This window comes from Enhydra lutris, unplaced genomic scaffold, assembly GCF_002288905.1.
Source record: "Enhydra lutris kenyoni isolate GAN:26980312 unplaced genomic scaffold, ASM228890v2 scaffoldscaffold75, whole genome shotgun sequence".
Lineage (NCBI taxonomy): Eukaryota > Metazoa > Chordata > Mammalia > Carnivora > Mustelidae > Enhydra > Enhydra lutris.
In genome coordinates this window covers 2,923,939-2,939,743 of record NW_019154159.1, presented here as the reverse complement: position 1 = coordinate 2,939,743, position 15,805 = coordinate 2,923,939, and the positions used below count along the sequence as shown (strand labels likewise).

Here is a 15,805-nt window from a genome sequence, read left to right as displayed (position 1 = left end):
ACTCGGCGCTTCCGCTTCCGGCGCGCAGGAACTTTATTGACAGCGGCGCTCGCGGACACGGGGAGGGGGCGGGGCTGACGCAGGTGAGCGGGCGGCGCGCAGGGCGCAGGCGCAGCGGGCTGAGCAGCCTCTCTCCCTCCTGCCCAGCTCCACCTCGCGCTCCTGAGCGTGCTGGCCTCGCGCCCGCCAGGTCACGCCCAGCACCCAGGCTCGGGGACAGGTGCGCTGGGCCGGCCCCCGAGCGTACGGTTCTGCGACCCGAGAGCCGCGCGTCCGTGGAGCCGAGAGCACCTCCTGTAGCTGACCTTCAAAAGGGACACCTTGCAGGATCCTGAAGTGGGAGAGGCGGTGGGGGGAAGATGGGGTCCTGGGACGACCCACTGGGACAGAGGCTTGGGAACTGGGAGAGCGGTGGGAGATCGTCACATCCTACTTGTCTTGGCCCAGAGAGTGTTGTGAGGGCTCAAGGGTTTGGATACACCCGATGCAGAACCTTCCACATCCCCTGTCCACCCAGGTATCCCAAGGAAGTCTGTTACGTGCTCCCTGCAAGGATGTTCTTGGCCCTGTTCGAAGTATCAGCAATGCGCAAGCCGGGGCGCCCGAGTGGCTCAGTCGGGGAGGCGTCTGCCTTCCTCTCTGGTCAGGATCCCAGGGTCCCGGATCCGGTCCCACATGGGGCTCCCTGCTCAGCGGGGAACCTGCTTCTCCAGAACTCTGCTCGCCGCTCCCCATCTTTGCTCTCTCTCTCTGACAAATAAATAAAATTCTTTAAAATAAAATTACATCTCAGAGGAATGTTTAATGACATTAAGTGTAAAATCCGAATTTCCAAGGAGTAGTATAGAGCTTATCTCATCAAGGATATTAAAAATTGGAGGGAGTATTGTGTACAGACAGACTGAAAGTAAATACACCAAAATGCTAACGTTGGCTGTTTGGTGCTATTCAAGAGTTTCCAAGCTGTTTACAAGTAACGGGCATTTCAGATTGTTTTAATTTTTCCTTTATGTTTAGAGAGCGTTATGAACACAAGGTGGTACTTGATTCAACTCTTCCGAGTTAGAAGTGGTGAATCATCAAATTTCCTAATTTCCAGTAACTAGAATGAGACCAACCATTGCGTGATTCCATTTTTGCCCAGCTCCCGGGACATGAGGTGGTTTCAGAGTCAACTCGCTGAATGCCAGAACCATGATGCTTGATGGTGACCATGAGAGCATCCTACCCATCCCCGAAAAGAGCTAGCAGTTTCTTTTTGCATGTGGTGCTTGCCAGGGGAGGTATTAAGTGAGACCAACAACCACAGAACTGTCCCTTTGGGAATTTCTGATCTACAATAAATTGTACTGGGGCGCCTGGGTGGCTCAGCCGGTTAATCGTCTGCCTTCTGCTCGGGTCATAATCCTGGAGTCCCTGGATGGAGCCCCCAGTCTTCGCTTGGTCTGTTGGGCAGGCTTCCTGCTCAGCCAGGGGTCTGCTTCTCCATCTCTCTCTGCTCCTCCCCCTGCTCATGTCTCTCTTACTCACTTGCTCTCTAATAAATAAATAAAATATTTTTAAAAATAAAATAAACTGTACTAACACACAGTGATAATACAGCATTGTAAGTTAAACTAGTATTTACATTCTATATAAACAGCCTGCGATGACCCGGTCGCTTCTGAAGCCGCACAGCTAGAGCCTTTGGCCCTGAAGTCTAGTTTGAAATTGTCAGAGCTACAACCGGAATGAGGCGACCACAACTTTGCCCCAGGACGTGCACATTGGGAAGTTGCAAAAATTTTAGATGATGGTTTTCAGAAATTGAGCAATCTTTTTTTCTTTCTTTCTCTTTTTTTTTTTTTTTTTACACGATGACAGTATAAACACTTTCCACCAGGACATCTCATCTGGACAGGTTTGTGGGAACAAGCAGAGCAGATAAGACACTCAGGTGACACAGGTGGCCCAGGGAGGAGGCGTGGGAGGGCCCCAAACTGCTTGGGGGGCCAGCGGTCTAGGGCAGACACCACCACTGCTGCTGGGTTCTCCGCTCACACCTTGATGACCCTGGACCAGAAGGCACTTGCCCTCTGAGACCCCATGGTGGCTTGAAAGCCCAGCCACTGAGGCTCCCCTCACCCTCCTACCCTCACCCACTGCCTTCTGGTTAATCTCACTGGCCCCTTCCCGAACAGGAGGTGCCCCAGTTAGAATGGCAGAGTTGATGGGACTAATGACAGATATCTGGTCTTCCCAAACGGAAAAGGAAACGCATTCATTGGAAGGAGAGTTGACGTCAGGGAGTGATGGGCTGGTGCCCCTGATAGCAAGGCTACTGTCCTGGGCAGGAAACACCAGGAAATCCTGAGCCAAGGGCCCGGGCCTCACTGTCTGTGATTCACACCCGAACCGAAAATCATGTCAATGAGAGCGGAAGGCCCCTCCTCCCTGAGCCTACTTTGTGCCCAAGGATCTCTCTCAGCCACAAGGCTACTAGCAAATTCAAGGAAGGGGAGGTGGGTCAGCCCATCTTCTTCCACCGGTGATGAGAAACTCGGTCAGTTTGTTGGGGGGCCTGATTTGCTGCTTCGGAGGGGCTCAGTCTGGTTTAATAGGGAATGTAGCTTAGGGATGAGGACAGGATGAAGCCAGCCTTGGGGGCTCTGCCTCCATTCCTCCACTGAGTCACTGCCCAGCCTCACCAGCCTACCTTTTCTCAATCCTTCAAGTTCCCCCCCCCCCCCCCCAACACACACACACACACACATATACACACACACACACGTTGCCTCCTGGTGATCTTGGCTTAATAGTTCTGTCTGCTCACAACTATATCCCCCCAGCCCCTCTCCTCCATTTGAGTTCGGTGCTCCCCCTACAAACACCTCGTGGCCCCATTTATTCTGCCTATTACCTACTGTGACCTAATCTTATTGATTGGTTTAATGTTTTGTGTGTTTATCAAAGAACAGTTGACACACAAGGTTACATTAGTTGCAGGGAATGATTCGACCTCTCCATTATACCTTATGTCCTGCTCTCCACAAGTCTAGATACCACCTGGCACCCTACAACACTATTAAAATACCATCCCCTGTACTCCCTATGCTATGCCTTTCAGCCCCATGACTTACCCATTCCATAACGCGGAGTCTGTATCTCCCACTCCCCTTCACCCATTTTGCCCATCTCCCCACTACCTACCGTGCATCTCGTGCCATAGCCCCTAGCACCTTGTGTGCTCTGAACATCCCAAACAGGAGGGCCTGCCAATAGAAGCAGGCTCGGCCCACCCCGGCTGAATGAACGTACATGAAAGGGTGATGTGCGTGGCTCTATTTCCAATAAACCTTTATCAACAAAACCAGTCTGCCGGCCCACGTATCATGGTTTGCCAATTTGTGCTTCAGAAGACATCTTCTCCCATGGCCAGAGCTGGGGAGCAGGTGGGAGGCCTGCCAGGCCCACAAGGCCCCAAATATGGATGAGATGAGGTCTTCCTGCACTGGGGACCTCAGGTGGCTGGGGCTGGGGGCTGGGCAGGGGGCTGGGGAGGGAGGCCCAGAGAAGCTGAAAGTTGTGGAAAACAAATGTGCCAAGCACAGAAGCTCGAACCAGCCACTTCTAGGGTAGGGTGGGGAGCTGGTCAAGGTTCTCGTTATGTATCATTTCAACTTTTCAGTGTTGAAAATCTTGTCATCTGCAAAACAAAACACCTCTTGCTCAACATGCTCCTGGCCTTGTGCCCCAGAGAGAGGCCCGGGATCATCTGGCATTTTATGAACAAGAAGCCAGGGCCCAAATTTCTGGAAATGCCTCCTGGGCAGAGCGTGCTGGTTTGTTTCTCTGTCGCTAGCGAGAGATAAACGTAGCCCTCAGTTTCAGGGGAATCTCAGCCTCTTGTGGCGTGGCAAGCAGCCAACGCCACCCCAGCAAGGAGCTGCCCATCTCCTCCCGATGCAGCAGTCCCTCGCGGCGGGAACCACAGAGGCCCATGGCCAGTTCTGCCCTAGGGAATCCCGGGCTGTCTGGGTCCGGCCTGGGTAGCCAAGGCAAGCTTCAGGGAGCTCCCCGGCAGAACCCCACTCTGCCCGGCTACTCCCTGCCTGGCCCCTGGGGACAAATTGAAACAAGAGGCTAAGTGTGCCCTGGGCCTGGCATGGGAAGCCGGCTCAGGACAGGTCTGGCTTGATGGGAAGCAGGCTCGGGACAGGTCTGGCTTGACGAGATGAGGCTAAATCAGACCAGGCCCAAGCAGGTGAGACTCTCAGGACCAGGCGTGATTTATTTTCAGTGACGTGGAATTTAGGAAAGATACTCAAAGTGAACCCTCCAATGGCCATTGCTCTCATTGCCCTTTAACCTAGAGAGGGGAAGTGGGAAGACTGAGGCCCAGTGGGGTTGCTGCCTTAGTGCCTGGAGCTCCTGGCAGGGAGGAGAGGCCAGTCCTGGGGGTGGCCCTGTGCTGAGCTGGAGAGGTCAGGTCCCATCTAAAAGACCAGGAGAGACCTGCCAGAATGTAGACCCAGTGATGCCAGATCATCCAATTTTTCCAAAGAAAGCCCCAAATTCAGATGTGAATGTGAAATTTCCAGATTTTTAAACGTTGTCTCAAAAAAATTTTTTAGGGGCACCTGCGTGGCTCAGTGGGTTAAGTGCCTACCTTCAGCTCAGGTCATGATCTCAGGGTCCTGGGATCAAGACCCATCTTGGGATTCCCTGCTCAGTGGGGAATCTGCTTCTCCCTCTGCTTTTGCCCCTGCTTGTGCACATGTTCTCTCTCTCTCTCAAATAAATTAGTAAATAAATAATCTTTTAAAAAATTGTTTTTAATTCTGTGCAATCCAACCAATGCATGGGGTCGTGTTCAGCCTATAATTTACCACCTCATGTGTGTCTTTGGTCTATAAAAAAATGTCCCAGGCACCATGGGAGGACAAGGTAATAGTAGAAGATCACGGTTCATCTGTCTGTACCTTTCGATTGTACTACCTCTTTGCAAAATGCTTTTTAAGTTTCGAAGTTCCAAAATTCAGAGAAGGTCCCTGACCCACTTCTCAGAGGTTCAAGGGAGTGTGATATGGTCGTGCTGTCTGCTTTTAGCTGCCTCAGGTGGAGCTCGGAAGTAGGGAGCCAAAACCTGTAGTAGGTGGGGAGGAGAGAGAGGCAGAAGGCAGCCGCAGAGAAGATGCTCAGTGGCGGAAGCCAGCACGGGTGGTGTGCAGGGTCCCGGGCTCCACGTGCACCTGGCACCCACAAGCTGGGAAACTTGGGAGGTCAGGTGACCCCTCCAGGCCGCAGCTTCCCATCAGCCTGCATGTGTCACTTCCTCAGGGAATCCCCTCACCTGTCCCGCCCCCCATAGATTCGGTCTCCCCATCATATGCTCACACAGAACTCCCCCCCTCCGGGACTTCCTTTATAGCACTCGTACAGTCAAAATTAATTAATCATGACATCAGTTGTGGCCAAATCTTGTCCTTCTGGAAAGAATCTAAGCTTCATGAGGACCCAGACTGATAAATTCCGGGCACCCTGCTCAACCTCTGACACGTAGTAGGTGCTCAATAAATTATCCCTTAATGGAACGAGTGAATGAACAAGTGAGTGGTTTCGTAAAAATAAGTCCTTCCAGAGAAAGAAGTGACTCTGGGTAGGCTCATCTACCCAGAAATCTTGACTGCTGCTAGCATTTTGTTTACAAATATAGGGGGCGTATGAAATCCTGGGGAGGGGGCAGTGTATGTACCTAGGTTGAGAACTCTGAACTATGCAGTGTGAAATCACCTGAGTGCAGCAAGAGCAAAGGGACAAGTGGGAAGGAATGACATCATGCTTTCAACCTCGCCTTGTCCCTGATAGGTACCCCACCTCCCACTCCTTCCAACACACTTCTCTGCCCCTGTGGCTGGTTCCAGACCTTGGGAGCCAGAGGGAGGGTGTATCATTTCCCCTTTGAACTGGCCCAAGACTCAGTGCCTGACAAAGTGCCTGCCAGTGCATGCTTCACAATGTGGGGGAGCCAAGGACCTTTCTAGTGCTGTCCCACCCCCGGACGGGGCATTCTGGAGGTCCCCGTGGGGATCTCGCTACTGCAGGGAGCCTAGGACAGGCTATGGGCTCTCAATTCAGATGCTCCACGCATCCGCAAGTGAGTTGGTGAGCAATGCCTGACCCCAGAACCCCATGGGTCAGGGGCTCCCAGCCGCCTTGCTCCAGGCGGGGGAGTGGGGGGCAGCCACCTGGTTTACTGTAGGCCTTGCACCCAGGGGTCCTCCACCAGCCCTTGGGCGTCTGGGGCCCAGGGCAACAGCTCCCGGGAGCCAGCCTCACTCCTCACCCCCTCGCCAGGCTGTACTTCTCCTGGGCACTGCCACTTTAGCTCTGGGCGCTGGGCCAGGCCTCACTTGCGTCGCAGCCCAGATGGTTCACCACGGCCTCTTCCCAGAACTGCCCGCTGCCTGGGTGTCTGTTCCTGAGTGCAGGCGCGGGCACAGCGGCTGCTGCAGGGTCAATGGAGGCGAGTCCCATCCCAGCCCCAGACGGAGCAGGGTTTGTTGGTTTGGGGTCAAGAGAGACAGTCGGCTGGAAGCTAACTGCCCCGCTCTCTGCCCCCAACTCAGAACTTGGAACAGCTGTGGATTCCTCGCAGAGCTGTGGGAAGAAACTTCCCTCCCTGCAAGAGGCACCCCACACCCTTCAGACCCTCTGCGCCCTCCTAAAGTATCCCCCACTGACCCACCACCCTCCCACGGCCCCTCTGTGTGGGGGAAGAATGAGCCCCCCGGGGCAGGGGTTGGAGTTCTGGCCCAGCCCAAGCCCCGGAGGGAACAAGGAATCTGAAAAGGCAGGGTGGGTGAGTGGGCGGGTGGGTTGGCGAAGTGTTTTCTTTCCCCTCCCTCGGCACTTTTTCTGGGAAATGCCAGAGGCCAGCTGGGCCTGGAATGTCAGGCTTGAAAGAACTCCTCCACGGCTCCAGCCCTGAGAGCCCCAAACCTTTTCATTAGCTCTGTTGCCCCTCCCAGCAGGAACAAATGCCACAGGCCATTGTCTTGGTTTCCCTGGCCTGCTCTGGGGATTGTCCCAAGCAGCAGAGAGAGAGAGCAGGGTCCACCTGTGGTGAGATTCCCTCGACCTTTCCCCCCTACACCGGAAGGTCACGTCTGCCCTAGCCCTCCTCCAGCAAGGACCACAGGGGCTGCGCTGGGGAGGGAACAAAATGCATCAGGCCACAGCAGGGGACACGGCTTCCAAGAGGTCTGATGAGACAGGCCCCCCACATCCTCTTCAAATTAGCTGAAAAAGTGGCAGTGGGGGGCGGGGGGGCAAGAAGAGGAGAAGCCTTACTGCCTTGTGCCCCTCTTAAGTACCAGCGCTGGACTAGAAGCTGCAGAGGGAAGGAACCAGATTCTTTCCCATCCCCAGGCCTAGCCAAGTAACCCGCGCACCGTCAATGCGGAATAAGCAAGACAAAGCCACGGGGTAGGCCAATGCAGGCTGCCCTCTTGTGCCATCGGAAACCCACCGGTCAAAGACAGAGAGAGGCTGAGGGCCTGGGGTTGAGCAACCCTGTGGTCTGAGGCCAGTCTCCTAACCCATGCCTCTGAACAATGGTAGCCTTACAGCCCGCCCCCAGGCCGGCCAGAGGACAAGAGGAGCGTCTAGGCCAGTATGGGACCTTGTGTTCACCAGGCCGGGACATCACGTCCCACGACCACCCCACAGGCGCCAGAGTTCCCATCTACGAGGTTTGGGGAAGAGCTCATCATCTGTCACTCACCATGAGTAAGTGGGGCCCTACAGGCAGCTGAAACCACTGTGTACTTCCCCTCCCTCTTGAGTGAATCTGTATTATCTTTATGACCAAGCACCTTTGCCTGGAAATGGGATCCTGACTTCATAGAAATTCTGCAAAGGAAGAGATTAGAAGGCAGGAGTCTCCTAAATCCCAAAGCCAGGAAGACAGCTGGTGGGGCAGAGGGGCCAGACTGTGGATGAGCTCTTCTCCAGGGAGCTCCCAGCAGGCGGGGGGGCAGGGGGAGGGGGGACAACAAGGCCCTGGGACGGCTCTGCTTCGGGTATCTCTCTTGCCTGGAAGAGGGTCTCCCGGGGTGTGCCCTTGTACTGGCCCAGTGCCACCTTTCCCACTTTTCCAGCAAAGCTGGAGTCCTCACTCTGTCTATCTTCAAATTAATGGGCTTGTTAGTCCCCACCGAAGGCACGTGGGACGTCCAGATGCTTCCAAGTCCTGCAGGAAGAAACCAAAAAAGCGACTCTAGAAATAAGCCGTCAGTGGCACCTGAAAATGATGGAAAACAGGAATTAAAACAATCTCTTAAAGATTCATGGAGGGGGTGGAGCACCTGGGTGGCTCAGTGGGTTAAGCCTCTGCCTTCGGCTCGGGTCCTGGTCTCAGGGTCCTGGGATCGAGCCCCGCATTGGGTTCTCTGTTCGGCAGTGAACCTGCTTCCTCCTCTCTCTCTGCCTGCTTCTCTGTCTAATTGTGATCTCTCTCTCTCTGTGTCAAATAAACAAATAAAATCTTTAAAAAAAAAAAAAAGATTCATGGAGGGGCGCCTGGGTGGCCTGGTTGGTTAAGCATCCAACTCTTGGTTTTGGCTCAGGTCGTATTATGGAGCCCTGCATGGGGCCCTGTGCTCAGTGGGGAGTCTGATCGAGATTCTCTCTCTCCCTCTGCTCCTCCATCCTCTAAAATAATAAATAAATAAATCTTAAAAAAAAAAAAGATTCATCGAGCACTTTCAATGCTTGATGAATAAACCGACCACAGTCTGGTTCTTCAAGGTTCTCACTCACAGGGCATGTTGGTCAACGTGGAAAGGACTCCCCTGGAAGTTTGGACTGAGTCTCTGCCAAGTCTTAAAGGAAAAGTAGAAACCAGCCAAAGTGTAGAAGGCAGTTCCACCCGGAAGGAAATGAACATGCAAAGATCCAGGCCTGGGAAACATTCTGGAGACAGCCTGGGGATCCATGAGAGCTCAGTGGGGTGATGACTACTGATGGTGGCCTTAGACACACACTGGCTGAGTCTGGATCATCCTAAGGCATTGGAAACCCAGAGATATTAGAAAACCGAAGGGAAACTTGGTAGTTGGCTAATCCGTTTGAAGACAAGTGGCTTCATGGAATGTGTCTTACACAGGAGATAACACAGCTCTCCAAAACAGAAAGACATTCCTGGCCACACCCATCCCCCCAGCAGCCAGGGCTGCCGCCATGCCTCCTCTGTCCAGACAACCCAGTGTTTTAAAAAAAAAAAGTAGCCTTTGCATGGAGCACTGGGTGTGGTGCAAAAACAATGAATACTCTTACGCTGAAAATAAATTTAAAAATTTTTTTAAAAAAGTAGCCAACGTGCACTGAGCATTTAATATGTCCAAGGTATCATCCTAAGCATTTGCACACATTAGCTCATTTAATCCTTACAACAACCAGGTGAGGTAGCTACTATTATCAGCCCATTTTACAAATCAGGAAACTGAGGCATGCCTGGGGAAGTACATTACCAGAAGTCATACAGCTACTGGCTAGTGGAGGCTAGACAGGAGTTCAGTCTCCAGAATCAGTATGTAAGGAAGGCATAGCCCCCACAACTGCCGCTTGCCCTCCCCCACTGCAAGCCCCCGTCACAGCCCCTTTCAGCCCCTCCCCCACTCCCAGCTTGCCGGCAGACATGCAGCCTTTGCTGTGGGTCCTCCGCAGAGCCCAGGCTCATTTGGGGACCATGTTCTTGCTTCAGAGGCATGAGTGCCTCCAACTAGACTGGAATTCCCAGAGTTCCAGGGCTGTTTCCTCCTCCTTATCTTTCCCCCTTCAACATCCCCTCCCTACAAATGAACTCTTACAGTATCCTAGGGTCATCGTTACAATCTCCCCTTTCTTTCGGTGTCTTCACTGCAGGGGCGGGGCGGCGGGGGGGGGGGGGGCATGTCTCTCGCCTCGCCTGTCTCCTTGCAGGATTCACCCAGTGCTTCTGTCTGCCCAGCACTTTGCTCCGTGCCTGGCAACAGCAGGCACTCAATGAAGGTTTGTGGACTGGATGAATGAACCTGACTTGTGTCAGAGCATTATAATTTACAAAGCACTTTCTCATCCATTAACTCGAGTCTTCTTGTCTTCCACAGGCTCGGGACAGAAGCCTATGGTCATGGTGCAGCCTCCTCTTGTCCTTCTCCTGGACAAGAGAAAGAACTGACTCCTGATTCGGGACGGGGGATCCATTTCATTAGCCGGCAAGCATCTTGAGGGCAAAGACCTGGTCTTATTCATCATTATATTTCAATACGTAGCATAATGCCTGGTACACAGAGCCCAGTATTTGAGAAATGCATTGAATAAATCCATTTCCCCCTCTGTGGAAGTAACTAAAAATAACAAGAAGAGTTCCTCCTTACTCCCCTCTCCTAAGAGAAGCTGAGGAAGAACGAGACCCTATCCCTCCCGTTTCTAGCACACTTCCGCGTGCAGAATCTCTTCTAGCTCTGTGATCTCAGCTCTCGGATGAGAAGGGGTTACTGTGATTATTTTACACATGGCAAACGGAGTCCCAGAGAGAGAGCTAAGTGTCCTGCCCAAATCTCACGGAGTCCGGACGGGCGTGAGGGAATGAGGTGATGGACAGGCCCCCTCCCAGAGAACCAAAGGAGCCAGGCCTCCGTGGGCTAGACTCCCACGACGCCTGTTGTCAGCCTCTCTCCCTTCCTTTCCATCTCATTTTCTTCATCAGGGTGGCATCTGGCAAGAGGGCACAGCCCAAAGCCCACGGCGTCCTGTGTACCGAGAGGTGACTATTTCCGTGGAATTTAATCCGGCCCTCAGGGGTCTGTCCCCACTGCCTGCTTGGGGACGGATTGCAAAACTTCCCAACCTTCATCAAGCTGGCCGTGGTTAGCCCAAGCCACCCACATCCACGCCGGCCGGACCAAGAGCAAATCCATCATTCACCGCACGCACCTCCTCACCCGCCCCCACCCCCGGCCCAGACCCCCACACTCGAGGTAGGGAGGGCGGGGCACATTCTTGGCGGCTCTGGGCCATCTGGAAGTGGGCTGAACTGAAAAGCTGTTTTCTGGAAATCCTCCTGCTGGACCTTTAGTCCCAGGTCTAATTCCAGCTTCGAGAAGAACTCTCCTGAGTCCCCCGGGAGGTCCCCCCGCCCCGGCTCCAGAGCCAGCCTCCCCACCGCCCCTCCAGTTTCCATTCCCCTGCCTGGGAGGAGCCGCTCCGCACTCCGCTCTCCAGGAGACCCCGGGGCGCCCTCTAGCGGACGTGGGGCGCGGGGTGGGGCCGGTGCTTGCCCTGGGGCCAGTCCTGCCCGGAGGGAGCACCTGGCCAGACCCATACCGCACCCCGAAAGTTTGGAGACCCAGACGTGTGAGAGCGGTTCTTGTCCGTCGGTCTCTGGTTTTCCGGCGGCGGGAGGCGGCACTCCTGTCCGCGTCGCCAAAGAGCCTGGCAGTGGGCCGAAGGGCTGAGGCCGGACAGCCGCCACGCAGGCTGCGTCCCCTCCATCCCCGGGACTCCCGGCTGCGCTTCGGGGACATGACCCCAGGTCCCCACCCCCACCCCCGCTCCAGCTCCCGGGTCCGGCCCCAGTGTCGCCGACCGGCTTCGGGGTGTCCCCACTTCCCTCGCGGCAGGCCCGAGCCTCCTGGGGCCTCGATCGGGACCTCGGGCGGGCTCGGGTGGGGGCGAGGGGGTGTCCCCGCGAGGTCTGAGAAAAAGGGAAGGGGAGCCGGGAGCCTCTCCCGCTCGGCCTCCTGGAACTGCCCGCGCGCTCCCGGAGCGGGGGCCCCCGCCTCTGCCAGAAACCAGCCTTCTTAGAAGGGAGGGGGAAAGTGTGAATGAGAAGTTGGGGGCGGAGCGCGCGGGGGGGAGGGGCCGCTGCCAGGAACGCGCCGCCGGCGCTGGCGCCGCGCCCGCGGGCCGCCGGGGCCGCCTCGCGCCGCGCTTTGTCTGTGCGCGCGTCTCGGCCGGTCCTGGTCCCGCTCGCGGCCCGCCCTCGGCCGCCCGCGGCCCCTCCTTCGCCCTCCGCGCAGCCTTTCATTGCTGCGAGTAGTGACTAAACATTACAAGAAGGCCGGCCGCGCAGTTCCAGGAATCGGGGGGGCGGGGCGCGGCGGCCGCGTATATACCCGCGAGCGCGGCCTCGGCGGCGGCTCCGACTCACACTCCCGCGCCGCCGCCGCCGCCAGCGCCGCCGCTCCGGTCCAGCTCCCGCCGCGGCCCCTCGCCTCGTCCCCGCCGGCCGGCCCGGGGACGCGCAGGGGGCAGGGCGGGCGCCCCTGCGAAGCCCGAAGGACGCGCGCGTGAGGCCCTTTGTGGACTTCACGGCCGCCAACATCTGGGCGCAGCGCGGGCCACCGCTGGCCGCCGCGCCGCCGCCGCCTCGCCTTGGGGACCGTAGGAGGCGCAGCCCCGAGGCCGGAGACTTCGTTTTGGGACGAGGTAGGAAGGAGGGGAGCGGCGTGGAGCGGGGCAGGAGCGGGGGTTCGGGGTGGGGGGGGGCAGCTAGTCTCGGGAGCTTTTCCCGGTTTCCCCTCCCCTTCCCTGGTCATTCCCGGCAGGGAGGGGAAGAGGTAGGGGCCAGAGCGATGGAAGCCGGAGATCCCAGGTTCCCGGAAGACCCAGGCTGGGCCCTCGGGCTTCTCCTACCCACCCTACCCCCCCAATGCCTCAGATTTCTCTCTCCGTCCCCGCCGCCCGGGGCCACCGGACTGAGCGGCGCCCAGAGCGTCCCGGGGGCCCTTCTCCCGCTCCCCTCCACCGCCATGCTCCCGGAGACCCAACTTCCGCGCCCGAGTTTCCCACTCGGCGTTCTCCCAGTGCGCGCCGGGGAGGGGGCTGCCTGGGGCCACCCCGCGGGCGGGGACGGGGGGCTGGGGCTGGGCGGGCTCCGCGGGGTGCTCGGGTGGGAGGAAGGGCTCAGGCGGGAGGCCCTCCGGGCAGGGGGAGCCCCGGCCGCTCCGCGGAGGCTGGGGAGCCGGGGCGGGCAGGGCGCGCTGGAGGGTTCCGGGCACTCACCCGGCGCGCCCCTTCCTCCCCACAGCCCCCCGGGATGCGGTAGCGGCCGCTGTGCGGAGGCCGCCGAGCAGCTGCAGCCGCCGCCGCGCAGATCCACGCTGGCTCCGTGCGCCATGGTCACCCACAGCAAGTTTCCCGCCGCCGGGATGAGCCGCCCCCTGGACACCAGCCTGCGCCTCAAGACCTTCAGCTCCAAGAGCGAGTACCAGCTGGTGGTGAACGCAGTCCGCAAGCTGCAGGAGAGCGGCTTCTACTGGAGCGCCGTGACGGGCGGCGAGGCGAACCTGCTGCTCAGCGCCGAGCCCGCCGGCACCTTTCTCATCCGCGACAGCTCGGACCAGCGCCACTTCTTCACGCTCAGCGTCAAGACCCAGTCGGGGACCAAGAACCTGCGCATCCAGTGCGAGGGGGGCAGCTTCTCGCTGCAGAGCGACCCCCGGAGCACGCAGCCGGTGCCCCGCTTCGACTGCGTGCTCAAGCTGGTGCATCACTACATGCCGCCCCCCGGCGCCCCCTCCTTCCCCTCGCCACCGACCGAGCCCTCCTCTGAGGTGCCGGAGCAGCCGCCATCCCAGCCGCTCCCCGGGAATCCCCCCAGGAGAGCCTATTACATCTACTCGGGGGGCGAGAAGATCCCCCTGGTGTTGAGCCGGCCCCTCTCCTCCAACGTGGCCACTCTCCAGCATCTCTGTCGGAAGACGGTCAATGGCCACCTGGACTCCTATGAGAAAGTCACCCAGCTGCCTGGGCCCATTCGGGAATTCCTGGACCAGTACGATGCCCCGCTTTAAAGAGCAAAGGACAGGGGTCGGGGCGAGGAGCCTGGGTCCCCTCTCCTCCGTGGCACATGGCACAAGCACAAGAATCCGGCCAGGAGAGCCCTGCGGCTCTGGGCGAGCCAGCGGAGGGGCGAACTGGCCCCTCCCTTCGGCCCTCCCCCCTGCAGAATGGGGCAGGCGGGACCTGGAATGTGTTTGAGAGAAGGGGGAGTGCCACCTGAGCGCCCCGCCCCCACTCCAGCTTCTCCGGAGGAGCCCGCTGGCCCGATGGGGACAGCGACGACAGCCGTGGATTCTCTTCTCAGCTCTTCGCTTCCTCGACTCCCCCTGCATTTCCAAACAGGGGAAACTGCGGGAGTGTTGAACTAGTGAGAACTGCCGGGGAGTCTTCAAACTTTGCAACGGAACTCGTTTGCTCTTTGATTTGGTTTAAAAGGTAGCTTTAAACCCGAGCAGGTCTCTGGCCTGTAAAAGGATGCGGGAGAGGGCGCCCAGGGCCCCAGGGCTGCAGGCTGGCCGAGGCGTTGGCCGCTCCCACTGCCCACCCCCAAGTGAGGAGGGCGACTTCATGCTCCTCCCCTGGCTCTGGGGGATAAGGGCAAGCGGTGACCTGAAGGGGTCCGTTCTGTCCCCGTCTCTGGGACAGCCACCAGAAACAGGTCGCAGAGTCCATCTAGTGCCCGGGACCCCAGGGCCTTCCCCCGTTTTAAGGGGGAAGTGGCACTGGGAGCGGAAAGGGTGGGCAGGTCAATTACTCTTTTCCCTACCCCTGCTCTACCTTCTGGCACCTGGGGCGGGTCGAAGATGGAGGAGATGAGCCATCTTTGACCCCAGATTCCGGACAGAGAAGATGAGGGATTCTAGTTTGTGCCTCCTGACTGTCTGGCTAGGAGATTTGCCTTAAATGCTCCCTGTCCCATGGATAGGGACTGGCACACAAGAAGCCACACACTCAGCCAATCCCGACAGAGGCCAAGGGATCCTCGGAGGGCCGGCCGCTCGGCGTGGGGGGAGGGGTGGGCGGAGGTGGAAGGCGGGGGGGATCCACGCCTTCCAGCCCCGCACTGGAAGAATGCGAGCGCATTCGGTAGTGGCCAGTCACAGGTGCCTCCTGGTGCCCGGGCTCTGGCAGGGCAGAGCCCCCAGGTCCCATGGCCCTCCTCCCCTGGGGGAAGGGCACAGGCAGGAAGTCACGGAGAGACTGGGGCCCCGCCACCCCAGCCGCTCCAGCTCTGTAATAGCACTGATCAGTGAAAATTTAACAGGAATGTAGCAGCGATGGAATTAACCTGGAACTGTTCTTTTTGGGGAAAAATGAAACAAACACAAAGTTTTCTGTGTCAGGTGTTGGGCTGGCTGGGGCAGCTGTGTGTTGGGGTGTTTGGTTTAGGTTTTTTGTTTTCTTTTCCTGGTTTTTTTTGTTTGTTTGTTTTAATAATGTTTACAATCTGCCTCAATCACTCTGTCTTTTATAAAGATCCCACCTCCAGCCCTCTCCCCTCCCCCATCCAGGCCTTCGAGGCTGTTAGGAGATGCTTGAAGACCTCGACAGGATGCCAGTGGAAGTCAAACTTTGCACATATTTATATTTATACTCAAAAAAGAAACATTTCAGTAATTTATAATAAAGAGCACTATTTTTTAATGAAAACCGACTGAAGCCTTTTCCTCCCCGCCCCTTTCCTGCCTTGCTTCCCCCCCCCCCCCGCCCCACTCCGCATCCAAGGGGTGGGGTGGGGGGAGCCGCAGAGGTGCGGGCTCTGTCCCCTCGCTGTCCGGGGCGCCCCTCGCCGTGGAGATGGGCTCGGCTTCACCACGTCACTGACAAGCCGAGGCAGCCACCCCGAGTAAAGGCAGCTTTACCGAGAGGGGTAATTCCTGCTAGTCTGATTCAGATCTGACCAGAATATGCAAAGCAAGTTCGAAGGAAGCCCTTCAAAGGGTTTGCAGGGAGTAAGCTGAGCTGTGGTCAAAGCTTTTAGAGACTCCAGGCTATT

General features: G+C 57.3%; 1 protein-coding gene across 1 annotated transcript; it reads left to right on the top strand.

Annotated features, from left to right (window-relative positions):
• Window positions 1–12,297: 12,297 nt before the first annotated feature.
• On the top strand, window positions 12,298–15,445 carry LOC111160348 (suppressor of cytokine signaling 3). Its single transcript, XM_022523399.1, has 2 exons — window positions 12,298–12,453; window positions 13,055–15,445. Exon 2 carries the CDS (start codon window positions 13,143–13,145, stop codon window positions 13,818–13,820), a length of 678 nt encoding a protein of 225 aa, XP_022379107.1. The 5' UTR covers window positions 12,298–12,453; window positions 13,055–13,142; the 3' UTR covers window positions 13,821–15,445.
• The last annotated feature ends 360 nt before the right edge of the window (window positions 15,446–15,805 follow it).

Excerpts from the sequence above, each read along its gene's own strand:
- LOC111160348 (XM_022523399.1), top strand. The coding sequence starts at position 13,143 with ATGGTCACCCACAGCAAGTTTCCCGCCGCCGGGATGAGCCGCCCCCTG.